General features: G+C 45.9%; 2 protein-coding genes across 6 annotated transcripts; one reads left to right on the forward strand and one right to left on the reverse strand.

Moving 5' to 3' along the window:
• Nucleotides 1-145: 145 nt before the first annotated feature.
• Nucleotides 146-8,400, reverse strand: LOC113214599 (facilitated trehalose transporter Tret1-2 homolog). Of its 5 annotated transcripts, none has more exons than XM_026434034.2 (11): nucleotides 8,262-8,350; nucleotides 8,122-8,172; nucleotides 7,941-8,038; nucleotides 7,752-7,863; nucleotides 7,417-7,612; nucleotides 7,197-7,309; nucleotides 6,953-7,097; nucleotides 6,754-6,866; nucleotides 6,527-6,665; nucleotides 6,326-6,438; nucleotides 5,867-6,240 (listed from the first exon to the last, which is right to left on the reverse strand). In XM_026434034.2, exons 3-11 carry the CDS (start codon nucleotides 8,033-8,035, stop codon nucleotides 5,929-5,931), a joined length of 1,338 nt encoding a protein of 445 aa, XP_026289819.1. In that variant the 5' UTR covers nucleotides 8,036-8,038; nucleotides 8,122-8,172; nucleotides 8,262-8,350; the 3' UTR covers nucleotides 5,867-5,928. The 5 variants fall into 5 exon arrangements, with proteins under 5 accessions (XP_026289816.1, XP_026289814.1, XP_026289819.1 ...); XM_052268550.1 differs by having other exon boundaries at nucleotides 8,122-8,193; nucleotides 8,262-8,329; XM_026434032.2 differs by lacking the exon at nucleotides 8,122-8,172 and having other exon boundaries at nucleotides 8,262-8,400.
• On the forward strand, nucleotides 8,354-13,965 carry LOC113214598 (eukaryotic translation initiation factor 2A). The gene is made up of 12 exons (XM_026434028.2): nucleotides 8,354-8,472; nucleotides 9,258-9,402; nucleotides 9,488-9,606; nucleotides 9,694-9,790; nucleotides 9,886-10,061; nucleotides 10,141-10,229; nucleotides 10,314-10,461; nucleotides 10,557-10,902; nucleotides 10,980-11,143; nucleotides 11,234-11,329; nucleotides 11,421-11,659; nucleotides 11,739-13,965. The coding sequence occupies exons 1-12, from the start codon at nucleotides 8,445-8,447 to the stop codon at nucleotides 11,862-11,864; spliced, it is 1,773 nt and encodes a 590-aa protein (XP_026289813.1). The 5' UTR covers nucleotides 8,354-8,444; the 3' UTR covers nucleotides 11,865-13,965.
• The last annotated feature ends 596 nt before the right edge of the window (nucleotides 13,966-14,561 follow it).

The following is a 14,561-nucleotide window of genomic DNA, read 5'->3' on the forward strand; positions in this document are numbered from 1 at the left end:
GGCGTAGGACCCAATAGAAAGGGAGGCGGCAAAAAATGCACTAAATTTTCAGGGACATATTTTTTACGGGGCTGTGGGTATGCGTGTGTGTGTGTGAGTAGGAAACGGCCTATTTCAGGATGAAGGGGAAGGAATTGCGCAAAAATATTGACAAAATACAAATGTATTGCAACACCTCACACATAACAAGAAAATAAACTATATGTATTGTACTCTGAAATTAAGAAATGCTAAAGTCACTGTTTAGCGATGGATGGAAAATAAAATTGCACGGGGTCAGTGCGGTAATTTCGCTTACCACGAAACCACTGAGTAGTTCTTAACGACACGGAGATCGAAGACACCAACATTTCTCGGAGGGAATGTTGAAAAATGAAAGGCTGATCCATTTCACCTCTACTTTTTCTTCTTCTTGTCGGTGGCGGCCGCGGCGGAGGCCAGCATCTCCTGGACCTGGGCCAGCGTCTTGCCCTTGGTCTCCGGGACGCAGGTGGCCACGAAGATGGCGTAGCCGAGGTTGTACAGGGCGAAGAAGGCGAAGGGCACGCCGAAGCCGAGCGCGCGGCCCACGAGGAAGAAGCTCTTGTGCAGCGCGAAGGCGGACAGCGCCACCAGGGCGCCCGACAGCGGCGCGACGGACGCCTTGGCGCGCTGCGGCAGCAGCTCGCTCACGAGCACGTGCGGGATCGTGATGATGCCCATGCCCGTGGACGCCATGTAGGCCACGAGCGCGGCCAGGGGCAGCCAGTGCAGCGCCGACACGTCCGCGCCGAGCACGTCGCGGGCGAGCAGGAAGGCGGTGAGCGAGCCCAGGGCGGCGGCGTTGCCGAACGCCGAACCGGCCAGGATGGTGCGGCGGCCGAGGCGCTCGACGACCGGCATGGAGCCCAGCACCGACGCGATGTTGGTGGCCACCAGGACCACGCTGCACACGGCGGGGCTCAGCGGCGCGCCGGCCTCCTCCACGATCTGGTGGGACATGGGGGTGGGACTTTAGTCGAGGGAGGATGTACGCAACTAAGGATAAAGCCCAAATTTTTAGGTAAAGAAAAATCGGAAAAGTCTGAAATATTTCCAGTAAAACTCGAAAAAATGAAACTTTTGGGGAAAAATTAAGAGATTTTTTTTCTAAATTTTGATCATTTTCCCCATCATTGACCATTAAAATAAAATCCCGTAGATGCTACTACAACTGCAACAACTCATAGAGTTTTGAACAATTCGATGTATCCAGCGTGAGCTCACTCACCTGTTGGGTGAAGGCAAGCACCGTGGTGATCCCGAGGGCGGCAAACGAGCCGGTGAGGACGAGGCAGAGGATGGCGGCGCGCTTGGCCGTGGGGTCGGCGAACACGTCCCGGAGCGAGCTGCCCCCGCCGGACTGCTGCTGCTTCACCGTCTTCAGAATGGCCGCGAACTCACCCCGAACCTATAAAACATCATGCAAAACCATGCAGCAATAGTTAATATACGGCGGTTTCCAAATGTAATAACAATTTTGATTTCAGTGAGATTTTTAAAAGTAATTTTTTAATGTCTCATATGAAAAGTGTCAGTTCTTCGACCCCTAGAAACGAAGTGAACTGGCCACGCCATCAGTGTGAGGCGATATCCCGCGCCAGCGCGTGGGGGCTTTCCACTCCAAAGCTAGAGCGGAGTATCGCCGGTACGGCCAGACAGACGGCCAGGCCATGGCAGGGCAGGCTTCCTGCCGGCTCACCTAGGCATTAAAGTGCCTTAACATTAAAAAAAAAAAAAAAAAAAATCTGAATTTTTTTTTTAAATGCGGAAACTTTTCCAGAAAAAAATCTTAAAATTTCGAAATATTTCTAGAAAAATTGAATCAAAACGAAACTTTTCAGTAACAACTTGAGAGATTGTCAAAAAATAAAAATTCTTGAAAATTTTCCCCAGGAACACTGCGAAAACGATGTATTTCGACTCACCTCCTCGTCCTTCTTGCCGACGCGGAGGGCGCGCAGGTTGGCCAGCGCCTCGTCGGCCTTGCCCTTGGAGGCGAGGTAGAGGGGCGTCTCCTTCATCCAGCCGCGGCCGACGGCGAGCACGAGCGCGGCGGCGGCCGTGACGAGCGGGGCGAGCGCGAGCACGGAGTACGAGAGCAGCGGCCCGGCGGCGTACGACAGCAGCGGCCCGGCCATGAGGAGCAGGTTGGTCACCAGGATGAGGCGGCCGCGGAGCGCCGTGTCCGTCACCTCGGCGACGTAGATGGACGAGAAGGACACGCCGATGCCGTGGCCCGCGCCGCCCAGCAGCCGGGCCAGGTAAACGGGCTGCGCCGACGAGCCGGAGAAGGTGACGGCGGAGCACGCGCCCAGCAGCACGGGGCCCAGCATGAGCGTGGTGCGGCGGCCGGCGCGCGCGAACACCTGCGCGCCCACCTGCAGACGGGGAAATTGGTCGATTAGTTGATTGATTTTATGATCCGGGGATACGCAGCGTACCACGGCGCTTCCAGGAGCCCCACAGCCTTCCGGGCTGTGCACCTCTGTGACACTGTACCGCGGTGCACGCGAGCGCTCGGGTTGCCTACTCGCACGGCGCTCCCAGGAGCCCCACAGCCTGCCGGCGCCGGTCTGTGCACCCTTGTGGGTAGACTGTACCGCGGTGCACGCGAGCGGGCGGGTTGCCTACCCGTACGGCGCTCCCAGGAGCCCCACAGCCGGCCGGTGCCGGGCTGTGCACCCTTGTGGGTAGACTGTACCGCGGTGCACACGGGCGCTCGGGTTGCCTACCCGCACGGCGCTCCCAGGAGCCCCAGCGCCGGCCGGTGCCGGGCTGTGCACCCTTGTGGGTAGACTGTGCCGCGATGCACGCGAGCGGGCGGGTTGCCTACCCGCAAGGCGCTCCCAGGAGCCCCACCCCACATCACAGCCTGAGAGCCGGTGCGGGAAACGCGCCGAACCTACACCGATTCAAAAGCCCACCAACCCCGTAAATTGGAGTAACGCCGCTATTACGATAAGAGGGCTTCTCACGCAAGGCCATCGATTCAAGTGTGTAAATCGACCCGCCGCGTTGAGTAAGAACGTTCGCCTAGGAGCTCGAGCGCGCGGGCCGCGAATGAGAAGCTGGCGGGAAGCGACCTCTCGCCCCCACTTTGCATCTCGGGGGCGACTCGACGGCGTGCGCTCCGGTGGCGCCCTCTCTCCCTTGAGCCGGCCCCCGGCCTGCACCACCACGGACACAGCGTCGCCGCCCCGCCTCGACACGGCGCCTTCCCTTCCCTTCCCTTCCCTCGGGGCGGTGCGGGGCGCGGTGTACGGCCACCTCCTCGGCCTTTCTCTTCGCCCGCGCCCGGGCCTCGCTCCGCGCGCTGTCTGTATTCGTCCGTGTGCGTCGCTGCCGCCGCTGCAGTGGTGGCCCCCCACCCACCCGCGAGTCGCGAGAGAAAGGCGCCCCCTCCCTTTCCCTTTCCCCTCCTCCTCCTCCTCCTCCTGGGCAGATGGCGAGAGGGGGGAGCTCGAGCCACCTCCTCCGTTCACTGCGTCCCGGCTCCGCGGATTTGCGGCGCGACGTCATGGACGCGCGACTGGACAGTCATGGACGCGTTTTGGACGGTTCCGGACGCGGTCGAGCGCTCGAACCGACTGCGCGCTGCGCGCGTCGCGCCCGCGCGGCCACCAGCGGGCGCAGCAGCAGCGGGCGTACCACCGGGCTGGGCACACTCCTCGGCCTCTTGCTCCCCCGCTAGAAGACTCCCCTCCGCGAGTCGGGCCGGACGAGCCGCGCCTCGCCGCCGGCCGACGCGTGTATGGTCAGTCGGCCACCTCCTCCCCTCCTGCTGAGAGCCCGGCGCGGAAAAGACCTCCCCGAGCCGAGTTTTCTCGCGAGGCGGATGAAGACGAGATCTCGACGTGGTGTCGTGGTGTGGTGGGCGCGTCCCGGATCCATCCCCGCCCTTTCGCCTCTCGCCTCCCCCTCTCCATCACGATCACCTCCGCCGCCGGCCTGCTCTCCTGGTGGGGCGCGAGGCGAGCAGACGAGGAGGAGAATTTTTCGGACGGTTTCATATCGGAGGGAGGAGAGGAAAATCGCGCGGTCCGCGAATCATTGACGAATTGACGAATCACTGACGCGCGCGCCCGGCCACGGCCACCTCCTTGAGCCGCTTGTCCGCCTGGTGGTCAGAGCGAGGTACATTTCACATCGCCAAAGAAGAGGTGGCCGCAACATTCACATTGACTCGAGCGGTGACTGCACAAGCAGCGCACACTCGAGAGAGCGGCGGCGGTGACGCGCGGATGGCGCGCTTTGCCGGCTTTCAAAAGGGATCACACGTCACACCGGTTACACCTAACTGGTGGCCTCCGAGGAGAACGCTTCATTCAAAATGTCGTCAGAACGGTGTCATTCTGACTTTTTAGGCCAAAATAGTCCTTCCAGGTGAAAGACATAAACGTCAGAATGACGTCCGGAGACCTTATTTATTTGACTAAAGAGTTCTCACTGGGCGCACAGCAGCGCGTCGTGCACTTCACTTACCAAGGAACCGGCCAGGATGCCGAGGCTGAAGAAGGACACGATCCACGAGAGCTCGTCAATGGTGGGCTTGAAGGGGCCTTCGCCCGCGCGCAGCTTGGCCACGGCCGGGGAAGACCAGCCCAGCGCCAGGCCCTGCGTCAGCGCGAGCAGCAGCACCGGCGCCACGGAGCGCGCCTGGCTCAGCTCGCAGGGCGTCATGGTGGTGGCTGGCGGAAAGGGCGGGAGCAAAAAGGAATCAGGCTTGGTGACAGGAAACAGAGGCGGGCATGGGTCCTTGATCGTTCGCGCCGCGTCACTGCGTAGCTCTCGGAAAAATTCGCTGTACTTACTTCGATGGTAATTTTCTCGGTGTCAATCCGTTTCAAAATTAGACACAAAATGTATAGTGTATCAACGTTGACATAAGAAAAAGGCTGCTTTGTGTTCCCTTGGGTGAATGTGCTTTGTGCACGAATTAAGATAAGAGAAGGGTCAGGTCGGGGAAAGATGAGACAAACATTTTGCGTAAATACCACACATCATACAAAATTTCTCGGTTTGAATTTGGTTCTTGATTGAATCAAGTGCAAGCGGTGACATGAGATTTTCGAATTGTTGCAACTTTTTACTTTTGTGCTGTCTTGTTCTTCCCCGCTCTGACCCCAAGAATGATCGTTGAGAACTCGTACTAGCGTCATACCTTATCACGCAGATCTCATCATTCTGTGGCGCGAGAGGGGACAGATTATGGAGATGACAATCATCGTCGCGCACGTACGCAGCGACCGATATCGGAAAGATGTCGAACCTACGTGTAACGTTATAGTTTGGGCATCGTCCTAATCAGCAGACACCGTCGTGTGTGTCCTCAGTCAGGTACAGGTAATTAGGATCCTTGTAAGAAGCAATCTGCTTCACATGCAGAGTGCACTCTGCCAACCGTCTCCGACTGCTGCGCCTTTCTGCTCGAGATGCAGTAGTTGTTTGTGCAGTGTGCGCGCAGGCCTGGAAAATGTGTCTGTCCGCCTGAAGCTGGCTCGCCTCTTACCTGAGCTCGAGGTCGTTGCAGAAGGTGGGGTGGCCGGGCCGACTCCAAGACGCCTCGACACTGCCGTGCCCGCCGTGTGCCGCGATTGGAGGCTCGCTCTCCCGGCACGATTCGCTCACGGCCCCCACCACCGCGTCTTATCAGCACCAGCATCCACTCAGACAGACTAGAGTCGCTATCAGCCGCCCGGAGGCTATTGGAGTAGACGCGAATGAATAGGTACATTTTTGTATGCCGTAGTGGGATTTGTCAATGTCCACTCAACAGGCAGCAGTAGTGTCGCCTTGACAAGAAATAATGCAGATAAGGGTAAAACTAAGGCAGTAATGGGCAGTATTGAATTGTAATTTCTGTAATTATTATAATTAAATTAATACATTAATTTTCATGTCGCGCTTTTACTTCTTCCTCTTCTTTTTCTTTTCTACAGAACTGGCTAAGTTGACACGTTCGTGCATGGATTCTTCAGCATCACCATTGATTTCTTCAACCTGTTTAGCTTTCCTTTTTTTGGGTGACGTTAAAACAGGTTTTTCGTCAACTGTGCTGTTGATATCTAATTTGTCTGTTTTCTTCTTTTTCTTTTTTTTATTAAGTTTGGGGGCAATATGCTGTCCTGACCATATTTCTCTAGTTTTACCAATCAGTAAAGTTTGTCCTTTGACAGTCAAGTCTTCCATTGCCATGGCTTTTTCTACGCTCTCTGGTTCCTGAACAAGTCAAAAACAAAATAATCAAAGTCAACACTTCTTGCTTAACAATGAACATTTTTAGACATTTTTCAAAAGACTTTACCTTAAACTCAATGCAGCACTTTTTTAGAGAACCAGGTTTGCTTTGAACAAATTTAATATCATGTATGAGACCACAATCTTGAAATTTAAGAAATATGTCAATATCTTTAGTATCTGGAAAAACAGAAACAGTATTATCTCACAAGTATAAACGTGGTCTTTTACCACAAAAGAACACTGCAACACATTTGCCTTGCCTTACCTCTAGATATACCAGCAACAAAAAGAGGATTTAGAAATTGGTATTGAAGCATTCCCTCTGCTCTCTGCGTAACACTGAGAACGTACCCAGAGAGTTCAAGTCCATTTGAAGCCACTGCATTTTCAGCAGATTCTGAGTCCTTTAAAGGATAAATTTGAAAAATGTCTTCATTTACAATTTTTAATTAGGTAACTAATGATAATTTACTGAAAGGCAGAAACACTTACCATAAAGTAAAGAACTGCTTGAGCTTCCTCCTCTTCTTCTTTAACTAAAACTTTAATTCTTTTAATGGGACCACATTCACCAAAGGATTTAATAAGGTCTTCTTTTTGAATATCTGTGGAGAAAATTTTATTCCACAAGAAAACAAAATAATTTAAATACTTCCTCACCCCCCTATTTTATTTCAATGCCCTAACTTACCACGCGGAAGACCTGCTACAAACACAGCAAATTCCTTGGAGGGTTTCTGCTCTTCATTTTCAGAAGATGGAGAGCTTATATGAATGTCATTTCCCTCAAGCGATTCACCATTAAGTTTCAATGCCTTGCGAACACTCTTCTCAGACTGAAATACCATATTAGAAATTTTATGATCTTAGGTAAAGTACATAAAAACAAATTGTTTTTATGAACTTTTTTTAGTGATGAAAATCACTGCACTGACCTTGAAATGTACTTCTCCCTTTAGAGAAGATGAGTTTAAAGGGCGGTCAATGTGAATGAACCTGATAGTGCCACAGTCCTCAAAGAAACTCCACAGATTTTCTTCATCAGTCTCTGCAACAGGTGAAAAGATTTATTTGACATAATTTATAATATCATGATACAATTACAGTTGGGCATCATGTTATTATATTAATATGTAAAACTGGAGGCACACTTACCCACAGATAAATTTGAAATATTGATCATTTTAGAGGTGGGTTGAGAAAATTGACGAAACTTTGACACAATTATGTGTCGTCCACCAACTTCAGTTCCTGTGAGTTTTGTGGCTTGCTCTGCCTCGTCTTCAGTTGAGAATACTATCAAACCTTGCTGAATTCTTTGGCCTGCTAACTTCCTTTCAAAGAAATGATGCTGGAGCAATATACAGATTAGATTAAATTAGATTATATTATCCAAATGACAACTCATGCACTAGCAACTCTCTGAAGACCAAATTATTTGAATAATTGTTCCAACAGATGACTTATTCTGCCACTCAAAAATTACTCACATGTTGAATCTTTCCGCATGATGTAAAGTGTTCTACAACATTGTCACACGCAGCTTTGTCATCTAAAGGTAAATTTTTAATGTACACCTTAAGTGCATTGTCAAAACGTTCCCTAGATTTTAAAAACAAACGGAAAAATAAGACACAGGTAGATGAAAGAAAAGAGACAGGTAAAATGGAGATAATTACGGTTTCTCCTTAACAGGTTTCCAAGTTGCTGCTTCCTCGAAAGTGCTTGGCGCCCAACCCCTCTCATGATTTTCTTGAGAATGACTGTTTGTCATTTCCTGAAATTAAAATAAACAATTACCCTGGATCTAGTTTCAGGAGGAAAAGACTAGTAAAAGTGAAGTTTTTGAAGAATCCTAACCTGTGCTACGAAGACAATTTTATACGAAAATACACAGACGACAACACAAAACTTCAAAAATGTCAGATGACATTAAACGATCAGAACAAAAAATAATGGGGAGCTGGAAACAAATATGAATCAATCAAAATGTGACTCACCTCAAATTAAATAGGTTGCGGTGAACCTTCAAACGCACATGTGTTTATGTTTGTGTCGTGTGCTCGCGGTGAGGGTGCTTTCGTGTAGATGGCTTAGCTTTCGGTCGGGGTTGGGATGCCACTATAAAGGGAAGGGAGGTGGCGTAAGGAACGTACCCAGGTTCCACATGTTCTTCAATAAACATGGCGTCTCCGGTACCAGTGGTTGCAGGTAGGCTTAACATTTTATTCGCTGACCTTTTAAAGCTGAAAATTTCAGTAATAATGCTGAATTTAATTGAAATTAGATTCAATCACTCTCTATGTGATAATTGGTGTTGACTGTCCACACTACATCCAGTCAGAGATTAAACAATCCTCTCGGCCTCCGGTCCGGTGCCCCTACCATGCCAGCATCACATTTTTTAGTGAAAAGCTTACAAGAAAATGTATTTCGTCATTCACCTTCGAAAATCTCCCTTTAAATCTCAGATATTGTGATTGGTTTCCTTTGTAGGTGCTTACCTGTCACTGTACTCAAAATGTCACAGTGTGTTGTATACTCTGGAAATTTGAGAGTGCCTAGTCACATGGATTCAAATAGTTGATTTGCTTTATATCACTCCTATGCACTGAAATTTGCAAGGTTACTGTTCTGACAGAACCAATTTTTTCTCCACCTGAGGACTATCTACCTCTCTGCTGGTCTGTTTGACACTTCAGTGTGTGCTCCCAACCTAACTTTTACTCAAAATGGAACTTAAGTTTAATTGAAAAATCATTGTTCAAGCGAGCATATGAATTTTTAAATATAGTTCTCGGTTTACTTACTTTTACTTCAATTTTTAAATGTTTTGACTCTTTCCCATGCGTGATGTAAGGGTGCAATTTTCACCCCCATATGTTTCGCACAACGACTCTAATACCTGCTCCTAATTTTGCATTTTACCTTTCCTAGACACATTTGTAGGATGATTTTTAGTAGCTGTTCTGTCATATTTTTGTTTTGTTTTGCAGTTCGGGGGTCCACTGGGATTTCCATTAATCTAGGTCCACCCAACTATGATCCAGTCACTGCTTTCCAGAAAGATGACAGCAAAGCATGCAAGTGTATGCTTTTCAGCCCCGATAGCTCAAAATTCGCCTGGGTGAATGGAATAAGGTAACCTTACCTCTGTTTGTTTGCATGGATGATAGTTCATATCCTTTATTATTGTATACTAATTAGAGAAATTGAATACTTGCAGTGTTAAAATTGTGTCAACTTCAACATGGAAGCTCCTTGCAGAAATTCCTCGTCCCAAAGTGTCGTGCATTAAATTTTCTCCTAAAGGCACATATCTTATGACATGGGAACCATGTATCAGTAAGTTAAAATTACTCTTTCTTTTGTCTAATTGATGATATATTTTATCACCAGTGTTCTTGTTATTTGTTCTTTTAAAATTTTTAGCTACCACCGCTGGTCCGGGAGGTCCAAACCTGCATATTTTTAAGTCAGAAAATGGTGAACTGGTCAAAGATTTCATTCATAAAAAGCAGACTGGATGGTAAGTAGCGTATAAACCTGGTTAACTTCTGTACTTCTGCTCAGCATGCATCTACCTCAGTCCACCAGACTTAATTTGGAATTATATTTTCTCAGGGAACCTCAGTGGAGCCAGGATGAGAAGTTGTGTGGTAGGTGTATGAATGATGAGCTGTTGTTTTATGAAGATGGCAAATTTGATTCAGTAGCCCTCCGAGTCAGAGATCAAAAGATTGCAAACTTCGCTGTGGCTCCTGGCACAGCACCATATCATGTTCTGTGCTACATGCCAGGTAAAATTAATGTTTTGATTGTATTGCTGAAGCTAATTTTGATATACTTTGTCTGTACCTAACCATGTTTTTTATATAGGTAAATCTGGCACCCCATCTTTTGGTAGACTCTTCCAATACCCAAAGTTTGACCAGCAAAGCTCCTTAGCAAACAGAAGCTTTTTCCAGGTTAGCTAATCGGAACAAAGGGTTTATTTCATTTATGGTGTACTATTTGAAAGAACCTATTTTATTTTCAATATTTTATTTTAGGCTGATCGAGTTGAAATGTTTTGGAACTGCAAAGCCACAGCAGCTCTCCTCTTAGCAAGCACAGATGTTGATAAGACTGGTAGCTCCTACTACGGAAAGCAAACCTTGCACTTCCTTTCCACTAAAGAGAGTGCTTTAGTAGTTCTTGGTAAGCCTTTCTTCTGTAACTTACACAATAGTGATGTTAATGTTCATCTTAGTGCAAAAATATATTCAGTATTAACTATTGTCTTTATGTCACAGGGAAGGAAGGTCCTATCTACAGTGTTGAATGGAGTCCTAAGGGTACAGAATTTTGTGTATGTTATGGCTTTATGCCTGCCAAAGTTACTATGTATAACATGAAGGTTGAGTCTGTATTTGAATTTGGCACTGGACCACGCAATGCCATTCACTATAATCCTACGGGGAATATTCTCATCCTCGGTGGTTTTGGTAATTTAAGAGGAGGTGTTGAAGTCTGGGATGCTCCTCAAAGAAAGCTTATTACTAAATTGGAAGCACCAGACACAACCCTTTTAGAATGGTCTCCAGATGGCAAACATTTTATGACTGCTACTACTGCACCTAGGTTGAGAATGGGCAATGGGTATGTTCCAACTAAACCTTTTCCTGACAAGTAAAGGTAAAAATTTGTTTCACTAATACCCATTTTTTCTTTCCCAGTTTTAAAATTTGGCATTATTCAGGAGCCCTTATGTACGAAAGACCCTGGAACAAACAGGAAGAACTGTGGGAAGTTTTATGGCAGTCATTCCCAGCAGGTGTGTTCAAGGAGCCCTCAATTAGCTACAAGGCAGTTGAAGGCATTCAGCCAAGTCAGCCTACAGGTAAGCACAGAAAATTTCTGTAACAGTTGTGTATTTTGAGTCTTCACAAAAACTTATTCTGTATTTTTATTTTTGTGCCATTTATTTTAGCCTCTAAACAAGTCTATAGACCGCCCTCTGCAAGAGGAAAAGAATCCAATTTCAAACTACATGAGGAGGAACTACCCCACAAACCAGGAGAGAGTCGTAAGTTAACTTCCATATTCTACCATAAGCTTCAAGACTAACTATACACCAATTAATCATCAATTACTTAACATTTTAACTTTGTTTACAGCTCTGGCTGCATCTAACTCATCTAAGGCTGCTTTAAAAATGAAGAAGAAACGTGAAGCCAAGAAAGCTAAGAAAGCTGAACAGCAGTCTCTAGGAGATATTGTTGAAACTCCTGCCCCTGCCAACCCAGCTGTAAGAGACCAGAAACCACCAGCAACCAATGGTATAAACACACTGATACCTGCAGACTCAGAAATTGATGACCCTGAAAAGTTGAAGAAGTTGAAGAAAATCAAAAGTGTAAGTTTTTTTTCTCAGGTCACACATTGTACTTATGTCTATTTAACTTCCCAAAATAATAATTCCCTTCCTGTCACAGAAATTGGACCAAATTAACCGTTTGAAAGAGCAACTGGCAAGTGGTAAACAATTAGAGATCAACCAACTGGATAAAATCAAGAAGGAAGATGAACTTTTGCAGGAAATAAAAGATCTTGCTTTGTGATGACATCATGAAGGCGCACTGCTCCCCTCCGCCTTCACTCATTGCTCTCAGTCTGATACTGAGCACATGCGGATGCAGTGCCTGCCTCTCTCAATGCCAACTAGCACATTTCAACAAGAAAATATCGCCTCAACTTTGCCCAGTATTGTTCCTCAAGCCTGTACCACAGAGGTGCTGAACGTGCCAGAAAAAATTGAGCCCTCCCAACAAACTTTACTGTGTGCAACAGACTCGCAATCTTCTCCAATGAATTCCTTTTCGTTTGTTGCATCAGTTCGAGCAAATACGGATTCACTTGTGAATTCATCTGATCGTGTTGCAATGGTTTCAAGTGTTTTGAAACAGAGCATGATAAACCCGCATATATCTTCACAGAGACCATGTGAACTTCTTCAGTCTAATGTATTTCAATCACAAAATAACTCAGTGTTGCCTTTAGCATGCTTTGTTAGCTTAAGACCAGATAATTTTAAAAATCAAATCAGGGCTAAATCATATTTTTCTGTACCTGATTCTATGAATTATTCTGCACCTGCTTTTAATTTGTGGACCTCAGACTCTTTCACTCTGGAGGGAGGTGGGTTTGAGTGCGCTACTACGACCAATTCTGAACGCAAAGTGAGTTTTTAATTTTTCAGCTGATATGAGGCATAGAAATTCATAATTAAAAGATTGAAACATTGTGAATACTCATGGTTTCAGCCTTAACTTTTACTTACATTTTCTTCTTAGTTTCAATTAATAATCTATGATTTTGCTCACTTAATTGTTAGCTCGCATTGTTTAATGAATTTGAAGGATATAATTAAGGATATGAATTAAAGTCAATCATACCACTGTTGTATGGTTGTTTATAGCACAAGAAATGTGCCTTGCCAAAGTTGAGATTTAACAAATTAAGTGTATTTTGGTTTGATGTTTTGACTGTTAAAGAGTGAGTGCTTAAACCAAGAACCTGCATTCATTATTTTAGTGTTAAATGATTTTGCAAATTTCTTTTGGCAGTTGTGCTTGTTGATTTGTTCTTTGGTGTTTGACAATTTTTCTACAGTTTGTTGATTTTCCCCTTTTCTCTCTCTGTACTGATCATTTTTAAGTGTTTGTATTATTTACTCCAACTTCATAAGCACAATCATGTACATAACAAAATATTATTGTTATTATTGAATTTTTCTCCACTTCTTAATGACATTTTAGGTTTAACTTAATGTTTTTAGACAGTCTGGTACTTCCTATATGTCTATCCACTTTTTGTTGTAGTCATGTCATGTCATTATCCTCAAAATATTGTTCTGTATGTTGTGATGTGATCAACCTGGAAGATATTTTCAATGCTTTTCTTTGCCCTTAGTTCATTAAGTGTTGTGTCGGTTCTCAGATATTTTGCTGCCATTTGCGCTACAGGAATAACAGCACAAACTTCTCTACTTGTACATATATATTTACCTACATTGATGTTAAATGTATGCCTCCTAGATCGTTCTTTTAAAAATAGCATGTAAAATTGTATGCTGTGCATAGACATACTGCTTCCTAAAGAAGTATTTTTGAAGTGCCTTAGAACATTCATTATTGCACAGCATAAACAGTTGGTGCGACCACGTTCTTCCTTCCTAGCAGGCTTTGAATTTTCAGATTCTAACTGTTACAATGTCCCAATTTTTGTCTTAAAGCTTAGGAATATTTGATTGTATAAGTGGCTGCTCAGTTCTTTTAGTGCCAATTCATGTCTCATGAAAATAATTGTCTGCTGAGACTGTGGGTGGGCTGCTATGGGCTTCTCATTTAATTTTCCATCAGCAACTCTGATTTTGCATTGTTTCCTTATGTTATCACTTTTACCTTGTCAAAAAAATCTTTTATGTAATTTTTGTAATCAAAATTTAAGTTATTTGCAAGTGTTGCATTATACTTGTCACATTGTTATCTACCTCTTACTTTGTCGTTACTTTGCTCCTCAAAGAATTTAAAGAAAGTTTATCAAAGTCTATTTTCTGTACGTATGGAGATGCAATAATGTGCTGAAGCTGCAGTTTGCTGAAATGAGATGCCATGGATGCTACCATCAGATATGAATTAAAACAGCATAGGTCATCCTTAATCCAGCATTCTTTTTCCCCTACTTTCCTGAAGTCATTCTCTTAATCGATTGATAATCTGACCGATCTGTCTACTCAAAAAACTGGTAAATATTAGTTCATATGCACATAGATGGTTCACTGTGTACAAACATTTCTGGGAAGAAAAGTGACACTTTTACAAAACTGTATTTGACATTTATTTGGTAACACAGTTACAAAATGTACGTTTTAGAGGCACACACAAATAAAACTTGCCCATCAAAGGACTGTCCCGGCTCAGAAAATGACGAAGCAGCTGTTTTTTTTTTGTTTTTGTGCAGCCCTCCCTAGTTGTCTAGATAATTTTTTTAAAATTATTATTATTTTCTTTTATTTGCGGGACGGACGGATTAGTTTTGCTTGCCGTGTGCAGCGGCTGCGCTTGGCTGCGTTGGTCCTGCCTGAGCCCCCGCTGCCCGCCGCGCACCGCCTCGCCCTGCTATTTGAGTGCATCCACCGGCACCACCGCCGCCGCGCCGAGCCGAGGGTCCCCTAGACGACGGTCCTGAAGGTGTGGCGAGGTGAGTGAGCGCGAGTGGCCAAGGAGGAGATTCGCTCCCACAACGCCTCCCCCCCC

This window comes from Frankliniella occidentalis, unplaced genomic scaffold (genome assembly GCF_000697945.3).
Source record: "Frankliniella occidentalis isolate FOCC.00 unplaced genomic scaffold, Focc_3.1 Scaffold72, whole genome shotgun sequence".
In the NCBI taxonomy this organism is placed as follows: domain Eukaryota; kingdom Metazoa; phylum Arthropoda; class Insecta; order Thysanoptera; family Thripidae; genus Frankliniella; species Frankliniella occidentalis.